General features: G+C 33.4%; 2 protein-coding genes across 3 annotated transcripts; both read left to right on the forward strand.

The window, feature by feature from the left end:
- Positions 1-4427: 4427 nt before the first annotated feature.
- LOC107912718 (RHOMBOID-like protein 9, chloroplastic) lies at positions 4428-9195 on the forward strand. Of its 2 annotated transcripts, none has more exons than XM_016841027.2 (7): positions 4428-4610; positions 5431-5785; positions 6082-6277; positions 6584-6749; positions 7433-7603; positions 8501-8655; positions 8758-9195. In XM_016841027.2, exons 2-7 carry the CDS (start codon positions 5437-5439, stop codon positions 8987-8989), a joined length of 1269 nt encoding a protein of 422 aa, XP_016696516.2. In that variant the 5' UTR covers positions 4428-4610; positions 5431-5436; the 3' UTR covers positions 8990-9195. The 2 variants fall into 2 exon arrangements, with proteins under 2 accessions (XP_016696516.2, XP_040937281.1); XM_041081347.1 differs by having other exon boundaries at positions 4452-4610; positions 6587-6749.
- Positions 9196-10961: 1766 nt separating this feature from the next.
- LOC107912719 (ultraviolet-B receptor UVR8) lies at positions 10962-17355 on the forward strand. Its single transcript, XM_016841028.2, has 11 exons — positions 10962-11118; positions 11211-11355; positions 12427-12537; positions 12672-12732; positions 13049-13167; positions 14392-14477; positions 14642-14843; positions 15274-15327; positions 15624-15737; positions 15968-16024; positions 17024-17355. The coding sequence occupies exons 1-11, from the start codon at positions 11093-11095 to the stop codon at positions 17231-17233; spliced, it is 1185 nt and encodes a 394-aa protein (XP_016696517.1). The 5' UTR covers positions 10962-11092; the 3' UTR covers positions 17234-17355.
- The last annotated feature ends 235 nt before the right edge of the window (positions 17356-17590 follow it).

Below are 17590 nucleotides of genomic sequence, written 5' to 3' on the forward strand. Positions count from 1 at the left end.
TTTCTCCTAATATCTATTTCATTAAGCAACCTTTTGTCCGGGGCAAGCTCAAAAGTCATTGTAGTCACCTCCCTGTAGACAGATTAAGTAAGAGGGGGAACTCATTTTCCCAGACACGTAACGTGTGCTCGAGAGTATACACCTCATTGATAAACTGTTCAACATTAAGTGAGGCGCGAGCACAGGCTACCACGACATACGCACAGGGATAATAAAAATGTCTGGAACCTCCCACAATTACACTGTCTGTTTTGGAGATCAACTCTGTAGGACCTAGGTGGAATACCGGGTCGACGATTGATGGTCTCCATAACTCGAAATGTTTCAAACTATCGTAAATATATTTTTACATTCATTCACCTCGCCCTTCAACGGTTTGCATCCCTAACATCTTCGATAAACACGTGTCTCGCATTAATTTGGTTGACTTATTTCAGCCCTATTCTTAGCATCAAGGTAGCCAACATGTAGAATGCAGTTAAGAACATAGATGAAATCGAAAGATGTCGTGTGTTCCTCAACACGGAGTTAACTGCCTCTGCCAGGTTGGTGGTCATATGACCATATCGAAATTCATCATTGAAACTTTGAGTCCATTACCATGGCTCCATAGTGCCCAACCACCGTTAGAAAGGAGTGTTTGTTTCAGCTTACATGTCACCCTCAAGTCTAGTCATCCTTTGCCGAAAAAGATATGGCTCTAGTTCATACACTGTGTATGTATTAAAAAAAGACAGCTTATAATCTCAAATTAACTTGTTCTAGTATTGATAATATTAAAACATATATTGAAACTAAATTTTAGCCAATTTCATAACTTGTCTTCACCAGTCTGCATTCTTGTACTCTTGGTAAAAGTTAGTTCAATGTATCAGATACAATAAATGGATCTCCATGGTACACCAAATTGCCTAATTGTGGCAATTATTCCCTTCCCTTTATCAGAAATGATGCAAATATTATAGTCATTAATAACATACCTTTATAGGTTCATAAGGAAGAATTATCATAATTCTATGTTCTCCTTGTCCACAATGGCAGATGCTATTGGAAGCATGTTCTTAATCCCGTCTTGAGCAACCACAATAAGTAGGATTTACGTATATTTCTCGTATAGTTAGGTCTCATCTACCTGCACAAGTGGCTTGCAGTAAGGAAATGCTTGCACGCATGGATCAAACGTCTAGAACACCCGGTGGAAAATTTTTCTTCCTAGTTGTAGTTGGTCATCCAAGCCGTAATAAGGTCATGTCTCCAACTCAATGACATTCTCTAGCACGTACTCCCATATAGTGACTACCCACCCCTGTAGCTCATTGTACGATGCATCCCAATCTCTGTACAACTGATCAATTGTCATCTGTTTAGTTATCCATGCTTTCTGTTATGATACTTGATACTGGAATTGTGCTTGCATTTCAACAACCAGTACCGAAACTTTAATGGTCGGCATGTCCTTCACCATTGACATGATGCATGTCCAGATAGTTTTGGAATCAAGTTTTCGATAATCTTCTGTCATACGTGTTGAAGTGCATGTGTGAGCCCTAACAAATTTTTGTATCTCCCACATTTGCAACTTTTGGATAAATGCGGTCGTACCCACCAATTGTAGCCTTCTGTCGACCTCCAACACTTCCCATTATACAACGTCAGTTTTGACACGGCGACTTTATAATCCACCGATACAATAATGCTATACCGCTTAATGGAAAATACGCATTCTTCTTTGGTTTCAAATTTTTGGCCCACGAACAACTCCTCATGTTTGGAATCTATGGCCAACTGGTGAGCAAGTAATATATCAGAGTACTCCGAGAACTCGACTGTATGCGTCGTATCGGGATCTATTAGTGACATGTGTGTCCCAGGATCATTGCATATCACAATGCATCGAACCAAGTTCTCGATTGAAGACACGTTAACATTTCCATCGTCATTCGTGTCTTCGTCGTCAATAACATTTGGGACCTCGTCCACATTGGGATCACTATCACCATTGACCTCGTGATCAGAAGGATCACTACTATCATATCCATCATCAGCATCCGCATTAGTATTAGGTGCAGTATTAAGATCGACGTCAAACCCACGTACAGTCGATTGACTATTAATGTATGATATCGGAACCACCATACATGGATCTTGAACTCCATGTTCTTCACATAATGGAGTGGGATCTTCAGCTGGCTCCACATCAGCTAACTCAGCAAATAATTGAATCGGTGCATTTTGATGGCTCTGATTCCCACAATAAATAGCGACAATAGTCTCTACCTCTTCATTGTCTACAAGTTCCATCTCGATGAATTTGATGGTATCTGTTGAAACTAGAAACTTTATAGAAAAGTTTCGAGATCCTTCTCCCACAACATCTAACAATTTTTGCACTAATCCTTTTCTTCATATTATCAACCAAGACATTTCTATTAAATCTCATTACTATTTGTTGGCGACATTCAAATATATATCCAACTGTTGTTGTCAAAATTACTCCATCGAAATAAACACATACAAAAATTGATTATCCATTTTAAATACTAGACCTGTTAAAAAAGAAATAAAAATTCTCAATACAATTTCAAACAAAATAATTATTGTAATGTAAAAAAATGAATTTCATATCTATTAACCTTGTGAATTCTTCTTTGTCTATTTACTATTCTTCTACATAATTTTTTTTCTGTTATTTGAATTCTCAATTTTTTTTTCCCAAACACTGCTTAAATAATGGCTAAGAACTAGTGTCGCCTATAACATTGGCACTAGTACTTTGGTGCCACCATCAAAATTTTATTTATTTATTTTTTATTTTTTTAGTTGAAAGTGATGGGTGTCAAAAAATAAGGGTGGTGCTGCCTATGCATCTCTCTTCACCACTCCTGGTATACCATTTTCGTAAATAATTAAATTAATATACCATTTTTGAATTTTTTATTTTTATATTATTTAAGTAAAAAACCCAAAATTTAATAAATTGTGCGGAGGCACAGAAATAGGAACAAAGTTGGTCTTGTGCACCCTAAATTAGTGAATTTAATGAATAATTAATTATTTATATAATTTGTTAAGAAATGTTAATTTAATTTATTAAGAAATTGGGAATAAAGGAATAAAGAAATATGAGATAATGAAAAATAAAAGTAATCAAAATAAAGAAATGCAAAATAAAATAAGAGAATAACTGTATGTTCACTTTCTTTTCTAAAAGACATGGTGCAACATCTTGCAACATTCAGCGGTAAGGTTTTTATCATAAAATTTAAACTATATTATTTTTCGGTATCTGATTTTCTTATTCCATTGTAGTACTTGAATTATTATTTTATTATATTTTTTGCCTCTAAAATTAACGGTATTAAAAAAAAACCTCAAACAAACAAAATGCATGTGGCTGTTGACTTATGACATGTTTTCATATTGATATCTGATTTTCTTATTCCATTTTAGCACTTGAATTATTATTTTATTATACTTTTTTGCCCCTAAAATTAACGGTATTAAAAAAAAACCTCAACCAAACAAAATGCATGTGGCTGTTGACTTATGACATGTACATTGATCAAAGTTGACTTTTTGTTGACCATTTTTGACCCATAAAAATTTATTAAATTATTAAAAAATATGTTTTTAAAAAGTTTAGCAATTTAAAAATATTAAAAAGTTGCTTTGAGATTAAATGAACAACAATTTAATCTTCAATTCCGAGTAAAATTATTTAAGGGTTAATAAAGCAATAAAGATGATTACGCAATTAATTTTGTAGGTCTCAAAACAGTTTTAGGGGAAGATTCTTTAAATGAAGATGACGAAGATTTCACATATTTAAAAATTATTGAATTGTGGAATTTGAAAACTAAACCAAGTTGATTTTGAGACACAGAGTATTCTTGAAAAAAGAGAGAATTTTTGAATTCACTGTTAAGGCGAGTACTGTAAACCAACAATTTAAGAACCCAAATGATGTGAAGTAGACGATGATTTCACTTTGTTCTTCCCTGCTTTTACCATTAGCCCAAATTTAAATAATAATAAAAACTTACAAACTAAAAAAATCAAAACTTTTTGCTTTCACAAACGATAAAATTGAACATTTTCTAAATTCCCTATGGGGTTTAATGGATTCTTTTTAGTTTTATTTTTTATTCTGTTTTGCCTTCAAAAAGGAAAAATAAATATTTCTAAAAATAAAAAAATCTAAGCCTGCCATCACTGTACAATCAGTATTTGATGATCTTTGACTAAACAGGAAATGTGTTAACAACCATAAAAGGCAATGGTGGGGGTCCACGCAAATCTTGGTTCGGGGCGTTGCGGCGAATCCCATACAATACAGATTGCATTACTTCCCACATGGCGGATTACAATTGGACAAACAACGATAACTCAAGCTTTAATAGATTCCCACTACCATATCGCTTCCTTCCTATAACCTTTTTTCATTTTCAAAAGAGCAAACCCTTACCACAAATGTCGGGTTATCAAATAAGCCCTTTTTATTTATGAACCTCCATTAATGGAAAACACACCATCAATGTCTGCAAATTATCATCTCTTTCCTTAAACACACCGTCTTTGTTAAGCTCTTCTTCATCTTCTTCAAAACAGGGGTACTTAATTTAATTTCTCACGTTTTACAATATTGTTTTTACTTTTATGGCTACTATATATATGGGATATATATGTATATGTACTTATATATATATTCTGTTATCTCTTCTCTTTCTTCCACTGTATTTGTAGTAAAAAACCCAAAAGTTAAAAAAGATACATTTGGCATGCTTTGCAAGACATTTGAAGTTTTTTAAATGTTTATCATGTTAAATTTAAGCATATGTTTCATAATGTAAGAGCCATGTTCTTTTGTTTTTAAAGTGAATCATGAAAGTTCACCAAGTGTTTAACGTTATTGTGAAAAAAAGCATAAGATGAAAGTTTGAACTTTGTGTTCTGTCAATGTTGTAGAAGTTGAAAACTACGATAAAGAAAATGCTGTGTTGGGTTTGTTTTAAAGAAACTAAAAGGTTTGGGGGTTTCTCCAAATGTCGAAAAGATAGGAGTTTTTATTGTATATATATGATGAAATCGTGACGGTTTCATTAGTTTAATGCAAGCTTCATACTCTTGAATTTTCATTTACTCGACTTTGGCAGTTTTGCATTGATTAGTCATGTTATTTTAATTTGAAACGTATTTGATATTTACAAGACTATCTTTTATATCAATATTCGATTACATGTCCAAAACAAGCATTTAAGTTTGAAAATGACTCCTCATCTTTTTCCTTATTCTGAAAGCTATCTTATTGTAAAGCATAGTTAAAACCAAAAACTATGTTGGTTAGACTCGAGCGTAAGTCTTGGGTCCAACATGGTTCCAATATGAGTATGTTCATTTTCTAAGTTTCTTTCAATTACTGATGGCTTGTAGGTCACCATGGCTGTGATTCCATTACGTTTCAAATTGCCATATAAAGATCAAAATTGTGACTGCAAATGCAATGGTTGGCAATCGCGTCAAGCTGAGATTGGGAACAAAAATGGAGGTTTTAATGGACATCAATGGCGTCTTTGGACATTCACTAGTGTTCATCCAAGACCCTTCTCCATGAAAGCATTGCCCAAAGAAAATTCACAGCTGATCTCTTTGGATTCTTATTTTCGAAAGTTGCAAGAAGATTCAAAAAAGGGTTCTTCCATGGTGTTGGTTGATAGAAGTGTAGAAAGTAGCATAAAGAAGGGGCTGCTGGAATCTCTGGAAGCTTATCTTGGTAAACTTGATGAAGGTAATGTAATATGCCAAATACTTTTATTCTTACGGTCCCTATTTCATCTTATGAGCACACACGATCATGACATGGCAAAGTACATGTTGGATATGCAAGGACTTGTCCGGATATGGCTAGACACTTTGTTTTGCTGGCTTTTTGTTGTTTTCTTACTGATCCAATCGGTTTTTAGTCAGTTGATGAAAACCAAAGCGATTTAATGATATATATATCAGACCATACAAGCCACCGTTTTTTGGTTTCTGGTGTCCACTGTCCAGTCTAACACCGAGTTTCTTTTATTGTTTGTTCAGATTCAAATTCTAAAATCGAAGAGAAAATCCCTGAAGGCGACCAAACCGTACTTCCATTTTCTGTCGGCGAAGATGCGATAGATGAAAAGGCAAAATTCAGAAGCGATATAGGCTTCAGGCTAAGGGATGTTAACAGTGTCTCAAAGAAGTCTGAAGCCTTGCAATACTCTGATGAAGCCTCTCATCTCTACTTAGTGTAAATCACTACCCCTTTAATTTTGTATTTATTGCATTTTGACATGATAGGAAAACACAACACCGAATGACATTTCTAATCGTGTTTCCTGTCATAATTGTGTCAACACATTCATGGCACCACAAATCTCGTGTCATAAAGGTGTAAAGCACACATAACACACTTAAGGCATGATTAGTTAGTGCAAATGAATGCCTTTCGGGTTTTGCTTCATTACTTCTCTTGATATATATAGTTGTTAGTTTGTCAGGTCATAACTGAAGGTAGAATTCATGGTCTAATATAATCCTTTTATTCTAAATGTAGAAGCATAGTGGCATCCATAAACATTGCTGTTTTTATATTTGAGATAGCCACTCCAGTTAAAGTCTCAGAGTTGCAGCTATTTTCCATCCCTTCATTATATGGAGCCAAAATAAATGATCTCATTCTGGTTGGAGAATGGTGGAGGCTTGTCACACCAATGTTTCTGGTACAGGATTAAAACAATTGGGTTCGTCTTCGTGTTCTTTTTTCCGTTCTTTTTTGTCTTTTTGCATGATTTCATATATTATTTGAAAGAAACTCAAACAAAATCGTACATGCTTGAATTCGGTTACTAACATAATGCTGCACTTATAGAGCTGGCTTACAGCACAGCTTGGCAAAGGTTTCAGGAGGCATAGATCTATGTAACTCGAACTTGAGTACAAGTGTCAGATAGATGTATGTATTCAACATAGATTTGATCAGGTTTTTCTAAGCTTTTCTGCAAAGGATCTTTGGAGATCATATCTCCATATTCGTATGCCGAACACTAGTATCAAATACCAACACTTCAAATAGAAAAATAGGCGTAGATGGGCGTAACTTACTGCCAAAGTAGCTTTGCTTAGCTTGTAGGAGTACAACTTGCAAGAAAAGCACAATATGCATGGTAATTAGGATTAAGTAGCCTGTGTGTGTAGGTGGGGTTTTTTTTTTTTTTGTGGCGGGGGGGGGGGGGGGAGGTTAAAGACTTGTATATATAATTTTAACGTTTGCTTAGATCTTCCTCTTCATTGTCTCTCCACTTACTTGCAATGTTTCTCTCTTTTTTTCTTTTTTTAATTCCCGTTTTAGTTACCATAAAATTAACAACATATGAATTGATTAATGGTTGAATTGGTGATGCAGCATTCCGGAATTCTTCATGTATCTCTTGGCTGTTGGGCGCTTCTTTCTTTCGGGCCTCAAGTTTGCAGATATTACGGATCCTTTACGTTTTTCTTAATATATTTGCTCGGCGGCTTCACCGGAAACTTGATAAGCTTTCTTCATACGCCCCAGCCAACAGTTGGTGGCACGGTGAGTTACTTTTTCTAGATCTAGCAATATCAGACATGACACAATTACAACATGAGTTCAGTCACTTCGGTTCAAAATTTGATTATATTGACTTTTAACTTTTAAAATTGATAAACAATCTTAAGTCAGTTTAAGTGGTTTAATTGGTTTTATTTATTTGAAAATTAAATTATTTACATTAATATTAATATTAACATAATATAATATTATATTATTTTTTATACTACTTATAAAGTCATTGATTTAATAGATACCATGATTTAACAAACATCAAATCAATTAAAACAAATTTTATTATAAGAGTATTTATATATTTTAATAAAATAACTTAAATTACAATTTTAAAAGAAATCCTAAAATGCATGAACGGTTAAATTGAGAGTTTTAAAATTTTTGATGTGCGGATCCTTGAGATTGATTTTATATATATTTTTATATAAATTTTACAACATAATCTAGCCATATAAATGATTTTCAAATTATTATATAAATTTATATTTTATATTGTATAAATTATATTTTAAAATAAAATAGTTAGTTACTTCAATATATTTGGTCATCAACTCTAAAATTCGATAATTGAATAAGCTAAACTAAACTAAATTAATAAACTGATTTCAAAAACTAAGTATTGATTTAATTAAATGTGTTCGCTTAAATTGATTTAAACTGATTAATGCTATCCCTAATGAATACACGGATTTAACAGGTGTAAATATTGAGTATAGGTATGTGTTTTAAACAAGTATGATCGGATTTTTTTATGTATCTTTAAGAATCTTTAAAAGTCATATCTTTATACATAAGTGCGAAACACAAATATTTAAAAAGAACAGAAATAGACACATATCTGTAGAAATTGTATAAATGTAACGTTTAGTGCGAAACTAAATGCAGGGACCAGTATTTGCGTTGATTAGTGCATGGCTGATTTATCAAATACAAAATAAAGGTGTAATTGCAAAGGATGCTTCAGAGAGAATGTTCCAAAAGGCAATACTAGTGACAGCTCTTAGCTGCATATTAAGCAATTTCGGTCCCATTGATGACTGGTGAGATATATGCTCACTTTTATATTGTTTTTGACATAATCACCGCCGGTTACTTAGAACAGAATTTCCCAAAATTCATCCATTGGGAAATTATATATGCAGGACACATTTGGGAGCAGCGTTTAGTGGTATAGCATATGGTTTTGTCATATGCCCTACGCTACAAGTGGATGATACATCTTCAAGAACTGGTCGAGAAGAACAAATCAGACTTGTTGGACGATTTGCCGATCCTTGCAAATCACTCCTTGTCTTCGCTATTTTCATTCTTGCTTTCGCCTCTCTACTTTTCTTTGTAGAACCTCCCATCAACACCACTATATACGGATTTTAGCTTAGTTGGATCATATAGTTATCTTAAAAGGTGACATTCGGCGACTGTATCTGCAATTCTTCTTCTTTCCCCAGCCTCTTTTGTACCAAAAGAAAAGAAAAATCTATTGTTACTTTGCTCACAATAATCATGTACAGTGGTAGCATCTATAAGAAAATAATAAAGATATTGCATGTATTGGAAAAAAGTGTTGTTTTTGGTATTTATATTCGATGCATATCAGGATATCAAGATCTGAGTGCAGGAAATTTTAGAGTTTACCGAGTATAAATAGATTAGTTAGCCTGTATATTGCAAAAGTTTTGATTTAATTTTTGTAATTTAATTTGATCAATTTTAATTTTATAATTTTTGAATTTGTTATTTTTGGTCTTTGTATTTTTTATTAAAAAGTAAAAAAAAACTCTAAGCGGAAAAAAAAAAGTCAATTAAGTCCTTATAAAAAAGTGCACCCAATTGATCTTTAAATGACCCAAGTGATCTAAAAATAATCAATTAACCCTTTTGTATTGTTAGTTATTTGATTTGATTGTTAACTGCATTGACGTGATTGATAGAAGCCACTAGAAACCGTTACGTGATAGTATAAATTTACGCCGTCACAATTTTGCAATGTGAAAATATGAGTTGAGAAAATATTTCAACAACTCAAATCTCAAGAATTATTAAGGGGTCTTGATACATTATTAAAAAGTAGTTGTTTTAGCTATTACAGGGCTAGGTCTTAGTGCATTGACATCCAAATAGTTTAACAATGAAATTTATTTTAAATATTATTATTTAAAGGTTTCCAACTTCAAAACTAACAAATAACTCAATAAATTAGGTGGAGTAAAGATCAAAATAAATATAAATGACAAGCACTCGCATGTGGTGCACTTCGAAATTCAAATGAACAATGGATTGTTGGCTTTAGTAGGAACCTAAAGGGCCTGCAGAAGTACTTGAGTTATGGGCATGCTATGATGGACTCCAGTATTGTATAAAGGACATAGGAAAGTTGTCGTTGATTCCAATGGTAGCACTGTTGCACACATGCTTAACGAAATGGAAGTAAAGGCCTCCAATGTCTTCATAATAAGTGCTAGTTTGGCAATACTTTTAAAAAATATTTTTAAAAAGTGGTGTAAAAAATACAAGTTTAATTTAAAATTTAAATGTTTAGCATTACTGTTAAAAAATATTTTTGAGAAGTAAAATATTAATTTTAGATATGTTATTATAAAGTGACAAATATACATTTAAATAATATTTAAATTTGTTAATATTATTATATTTTAGTAAGAATATAAAAAAATTATTATAATTTCTTGTTAATATTTTAATATATAAAATATAAATTTTAAATATTTTTAAGCAATAAATATTAATTATTTATAAAATTTAATTAGAATATATAAACTATATTTTAAATATTTAAATATAACTATTAAATATTTGTCATTAGTATTTTAAAAAATATTTTTTTTATTTTTAATTAATGATTTTAACATATTTGTAATTAAGTACCAAGAAAAAAAAAGAAAAAATACTATGTTATTGGAGAGATGAAAAAGTAATTAACCATTAAAAGTGTTTTTGGAGAAGAAAAGCTAAAAATTTTAGCTTCTCCTTTTCAAAAGTACTTTTCAAAAATACTTTTGAAAAATTAAAAATTTCAACAAAAAATAACTTATTCTGCATAGCTTTTCAAGCCAGAAATGCTTTTGAAAAGCAATACAGAAATGACCCTAAGACACGAAATATCATCATTAGACATATATCGTGAAACGAGCTTAATAACGAACCATATGATCAACTACTACAATGAAATACGAAGGATTACTAAAGAATTTAAAAGCCTTTTTTTTTTCTCAGAAAAGAACTAATTTAATGTAATGAGAAAAAAAAATAAAAAAAGCTGCAAAGTTGAACCTTTTTGTTTGCACTAAACGCACGTGTTAGAATCGAATTGGCGTAAATGATAAACCCCAACTAGCTTGCAATTGCAAGAGGCACTTCAAACCCAACCTTTTGTTTTTTTCTCATAAAACCTCCCCGCTGCTGATTTCTCTATATATTCTAATGTTCTCCCATTTTTTCAGCCGTCTTTAACACTTTTCAATGGCTTCCTCTTCTGTTATTGCTTGGTTTCAACTCTCAATCTTTTCATTCTTTTAACTTACTATCAAATTATTCACTTATTTGCTCCTCATTCTCTGTTTTCTTCTTGTAATCTCAGGGGCTCAGGTGAAGATGGTCAATTGGGTATCGGAAACAATGAAGAAAGAGAATGGGTTTGCGTTGTTCAAGCTCTTGAGCCTCACAATGTTCGCTCCGTCGTCGCTGGCAGCCGTAATTCTCTCGCTATTTGTGATGATGGCAAGGTCTCTACCGCCACTCCCCCTTTCTGCTTTTATATATGTTTATATATTCATTCTTCTTAGTGTTTTTGAAGTGGGTATTGTTTACTCAGTCCTTAATTCCATTTGGTTAAATCTGTGTTTGTAACGAGCATCGGCTGATCTTCAACTGTTCCAACTTGGGGTATCGGGATTTTGATTGATCAGCTGTTGCTTTTGCTACTTGCCTTCATTCACCATTTTTTTTCTCGATATTGCTTCGAACAATAAAGAATTTACCGATGGAAAAAGTGGTGAAGAGCTTGGTTTCAAATATTGTGAATGGAGAAAGTAGAGACTCGAGAAGCTTTTCTGCTGTTTGACCTGGCTCGATTTCAAAATAGTCGGGTCCAATGGGTCCACCGGATACTGAGGTCTCAAACACACACACACAAAAAGAACAAAAATGAATGGATGAATAGAATACATTTGTTTTCTACAAAAATTATTTACTTTATGTGTGTTGGTTGTTATCTATGTTATTTGGACTTTGATATGAGTCTTGAAGGTATTTGTTTGACATGGTATGTTCATTCTTTTTTCCGAAATATATTGGGATAATTAAAAGTAAAATGGTGATTTTATTTGGAAAATAAATTAGGTTACTTTACGAATGTACAAAATAGTTATGTTATGTTATGCTTATGTTGAATTTTAGTTAGTATTTTGTCTTCCCATTTGGCTTTTTCCTGTTAGCAACTTATGAGGAAGCAAACAGCATGAAAAGGAACAGTCAAATAGAGTTCTAATGCTTAACTATGTCGTGTATATATATATATATATTGGAATGCAATTTTCCTTTGCATTTTGAAGCAAAAACCAAACAGTTCCATTGTTTCTCAAATTTCATTTGTTGCTGAGTGTTTTGAAACAGATCTTGGTTGAAATTGAAGTATTTTTCTCTGGCAACCAGAGATTAGTTGATTTCTTGGTGTTGTGAAATATGAATATGATTCTTAATAATTTGGCAAATGCGCATTTCCCTTCCTCTTGTATACTTGGAGTTTAAATATATGAAGCTTGATTTATTTCTTGGTGTTCTCTGTTGAACTTCAGTTGTTTACTTGGGGATGGAACCAGAGAGGAACCCTAGGGCACCCTCCCGAGACCAAAACTGAGAATATTCCAAGTCAGGTTAAGGCTCTTGCTAATGTTAAAATTGTTCAGGTAATTTTATTTCCCTATCATATTGTTGCTCTTGCATGTTAAAATTTTCAAATAGTAATATGGAGTTTTAATTTTATTTCCATCACATATAGTTTCCCTTGCATGTTAAATTGTTATTTCTCTATTTATTCTAGGCAGCTATTGGTGGGTGGCATTGTTTGGCTGTTGATGATGAAGGCAGAGCTTATGCCTGGGGTAAGCTATTAGTTTTATATATATATATATATACACACACACACATACAGACATGTATGTATATTTGTTGCTAGAGAACTCAAAAGGATCACACTGGATAAATATCCTATGTTTTTTTAAAGGAATAGCTTAGTGTGCTATTCGATCAACAAGTTTGTTGTGGAATGTAAATTTCTTTGTCATTGGGTGGATGAGAGAAGGTTGATTAGTCGGCTTTATGGCTTTGGTGAGATTGGGTTTAATAATTCATTGTGATTAATGCAGCGAGTGAAGTGTGTGTTCAATGAATGTAATCATGTGAAGTGTGTTTGCTCAGGTGGGAATGAATATGGGCAGTGTGGTGAAGAGCCTGAGCGGAAAGATGATACTGGTAGGCCTTTGAGAAGGGACATTGTGATTCCTCAGCGCTGTGCGCCAAAGCTTGTAGTTCGCCAGGTAGTTTATTTGAATTTATGACTGTACTTTCGGTTGAAGTTGAACCAGATTGCATGAATCTTCTTGCCTTGTTTCTTAATAACCTGTTTGAATATGCTTAAGGCACACTTTTAGGGGCATAAATTATCTTAACAATTAACTTCATTTGTCCTATTTGAAGCTATCATAGAAGGTTTTTTGAAGCCCAAATTTTAAAGATGAACTCTAATTATCATGTTCAATTCAAGACCTTGTTGGCAAAGCATTTTTAACCTTGATGCTTGTACCATATGTTACTTTGACTCTTCATTTTGCTTGGAGTACTTATATTTGACACCCATGTTCCATACATATTTGGACAGGGTTATGAGGATATGAGCATCAAAAGACCCTCCAAATATATAAAAGTTTTGGAAAAAAGACTTGCACACATTCACATCGGAAACACTTAGACCTAAGTCTGAGTAACATAACTTTTTCCAGCAGAATAACCAGAAAAGGAAAAAAGAGGTTCGACGACTTTACGGGGTAAAACATTTTCAAACAATATGGATATAACAACCACCTACCCGTTTTTTTATTACATAATTTTACTATGTGGTAATTAATGTTATCCTGGCACTAGTTATTTTCTTTAAATAAAAGTTAATAAGGGAAAGTAGGGGGAAAAAAGAACTAAAGAGTGGAAATGCTTGAAAATGTCTCCTTTGGTTCTCTCATCTCCCTTAATCCTCCCTTAATTTTTGTTGCATGTAATCTATCTATTGGTTCTTGATACCTATGTTGCTTGGACTTTTTATTTTTCTTGAATTACCGTGTCTAACACATGGATATGGGGATTTAACCTCCTAGAGTCCTCCAAGATACATACTCGTATTTGACACTCGTACCCAAGTCCAAGTAATATGGCTTGATACAGGTAGAGCATATAAATCTTAACTGTACTTATTTTTTCTCACATGACAACTAGCTTTTCTTTTTTTATTCATTCCTATAATGCTTATATGAGGTTCAGATCTTTCAGTGTGCCTAAGCAAGTCTTCTGGTCCTGTTTTGTGAATACCTATTTCAGTAAACGACGGGTTCATTTTGAACAGCATTTCTCTGTTTGCATTATTATTAGCATATTTTTCATATGGTGTAGATTCATTTCTCTTACATCAGCTGTCTTTGTACATGATGCTTGTTTTCGGTGCTGGAGCTTAACCTAAATTTGTGTTTAATATCCGGTGATTTATATTTTAGGTAGCTGCTGGGGGTACTCATTCTGTAGTGCTGACACATGAAGGATATGTTTGGACCTGGGGTCAACCTTGGCCACCCGGAGACATGTATTTTACCTTTGATTCAAGTTTTTTTAGTTTTCTTTAGTGCTAGGGGTTTTCCAACCCATGTGATCATATTCGAGGAGTGCAGTTAAATCATCTTGATATCTTTCTGCAAATTCATAGCATATGTTATAACATTAATGCAAAATTCCTTTTGCCTTTCTCAGAAAACAAATATCTGTTCCTGTGAGAGTACAAGGTCTCGAAAATGTGAGGCTTATCACAGTGGGAGCATTTCATAATTTGGCTCTCCAGGAGGATGGGACTTTATGGGCATGGGGTAATAACGAATACGGACAACTTGGAACTGGGGACACTCAGCCAAGATCACAACCTATACCTGTCCAAGGATTATCTGGTCTCACTTTGGTATGCATTACCTTGTTAAGTTTCCTACTATCATCGTATTTATCTAGTTGTTGGCAAATTGAATTTAGAAAACTCAGTTCCATCGATGGTTGGAATGGTTGGAAGTATAGGTCACAAGGATTTGATGAAGGTGTATCTACTAAGTAATGGTAGATCTCTGAAATCTTAACTATTGCTCTTAGGTTTAATAGGTTATAAATATACCCTCAGTCTCTTATGTTTATCTTGTTACGAACTTCAGTAATCAGATAAAATTAATAATAGTGACTGTTCTTGCTTTTGTTTCTTCATTCGTTCTTCATTTTAAAATTCTGTTGTTGAGTGCTTCTAAAGTTTTATCCATAACTTTATCCTTTCTTCTTTGCTAGCTTTGGTCGTGTGTAATGTTTATTGATAGTCTGATAGGTCTTTTATTTGTCTGCACGTTTAGGTTGATATTGCTGCTGGTGGATGGCATTCCACTGCATTGACTGATGATGGAGAGGTATTTATCCATTTTTCTTTGGAGAAAACGAAAATACAAAGCACGTCTAGTGTGATCAAGAGATTTTATCATGTTTTGACTTTCATGAATTCTAGAAGAAATTCTACTTATTCGGAACATTGCTGCCAAGCCTCTTTTGGCTAATTAATGATGGAGAAAATAAGTCAGCTTTATGGATACAGCCATTTTGTTATTTCTATTATTTTGCTGAAGTAACAAGCATAAATGCCTTTCAGCTTTGGAGCATGTAAAATTTCCCCTGAAATGCAATATTTCTGTTATGTCTTTTATTTTAGGTGTATGGTTGGGGAAGAGGAGAACATGGGAGGCTCGGGTTCGGAGATAACGATAAGAGCAGTAAAATGGTGCCACAAAGGGTTCAACTTTTAGCTGGGGAAGATATTGTTCAGGTATTGCACTTCATCTTTCTCTGCAGCCACTTCAAATTCTAGCATTTGTTTCAGCTTGATCGATTAGGGAGTATAAAAGATATACATGTAATTAAGTTAAAAATATGATGATGAAGAAGCTTAAATGCATTTTTTTGTTATAAATACAATTCGATACATGGAATACTAGACACCTCTACCCTACTCATTTCTTACTGTGGCTTGTGGTTAAAACGTGTATTTTAATCCAGGTATCTTGTGGTGGAACACATTCGGTTGCATTGACACGTGATGGGCGCATGTTTTCGGTAAAATACTTAACACATCTTATTCAGTTGCTTTGCCTGCTAAATTCAATGGATGGAGGAGTATGATCCCTTAACCTGAGTAAACAAATTAAGCATATCAAACTTTATCTCAGTGGCTAGTCTTCTTCCGAATTTGAGTTTGCTCTTATATGTTTTCATAGTCTTCATAATGGAATCTTTTATCAATCCATCATTTCATTTTTTGGGCAAATATCACCTTTGCTTGGAATTTGCCGCTCACCGTCCTCCCTCTAGTCTTCATCCATTCTTGGTTTATCTTCAGTTTGCTTTTCTCTAATGCACATAAACCAAGATAATGAATTAAGGCTGAATGTATAACTGACAACTTCAGTTGGATGTGTATTGGAATTTTGGTTTCTTGATGCGGGTTTCGTCCTTGAGACTGCTTGAGCATCTACCAACTTAAAAACCCTAGGGTTTATTCAGAGGTTGATAATGTCAGACAAGTATTCATATCCAACACTCACATCTAAGTAACTTGGGTAAAAACATTGATAAATTTCAAAGAAAATGACTCAAGTAACAGATAACAGGATCAATATACATGCATTCTTAGTGTTCCCGTAATTTTTATGTGTTCTAAATAAATACGCAACTAATATACGACTGAAGATTCTCTCCTCTGTACTTGTGTGCCTGTTGCCTAGATTCGGTGATTCGTGTATTCGTGTTGTGTTAGTGTATTTTCTTGTGTTATAATCATGTTTAAGGTGTTCTATATTTATTTAACTTTTGGCATCTTAATAATTTGCTTTAGATAGATTTAGATATGCTCATGTATTCATGTCATGTTTGTATTTCCTTTTTGTATGGTATCGTGTTTTAGTTATTTTTTTCCATGTTGTGTAATCATATGGTGTCGCCTTACCCATGCCATAGTTTTGACATATACGCAGAGATGATTTATCCACCCATTTCATCATTGTATATTACAGTTTAAAACATTAATCATGCTGACCGTTTTGTATCATGGGGCAGTTTGGACGAGGTGACCATGGACGACTAGGTTATGGGCGGAAGGCAACAACAGGTCAACCCATGGAAGTCCCGATCAATCTGCCAGCTCCAAAAAGTGTTAGCGGTAGTGGTGCTGAAGGATATTGGATCTCTAAACTTGTTGCATGCGGAGGCCGGCATACGCTTGCTATAGTAGAATGGAAGACCGATGAATCTATAAGCCATAACTGAAGAATGTAATGTTCTCATATATATAAATATAGAACTTGATGACTGAAGAACAGCAAAACCAGGTTCCATTTAAAAAGCATGATGAGGAATAACTAAATAAATGAACTTACTGTTCACTTAAATGGGATGTTAATCTTTTACTGATAGATTGGATGTTCAGTACTTACTAATAATTTCAACCTTAACAATTTTTAACATTCATTTTTTTTTTCAAAATTTATCGAACATCACGCACAATCTTTTAATAACTAAACCGGGTAATTGGATAGGTTGAATTGACCAGTTTGAAATAAGGGATTGGAATGGTTGATTTGCAAATTTTTTTTTTATTTTTTGAAGTTTATAAAATTGAATTGG

The sequence above is a fragment of the Gossypium hirsutum genome, chromosome A11, assembly GCF_007990345.1.
Source record: "Gossypium hirsutum isolate 1008001.06 chromosome A11, Gossypium_hirsutum_v2.1, whole genome shotgun sequence".
In the NCBI taxonomy this organism is placed as follows: domain Eukaryota; kingdom Viridiplantae; phylum Streptophyta; class Magnoliopsida; order Malvales; family Malvaceae; genus Gossypium; species Gossypium hirsutum.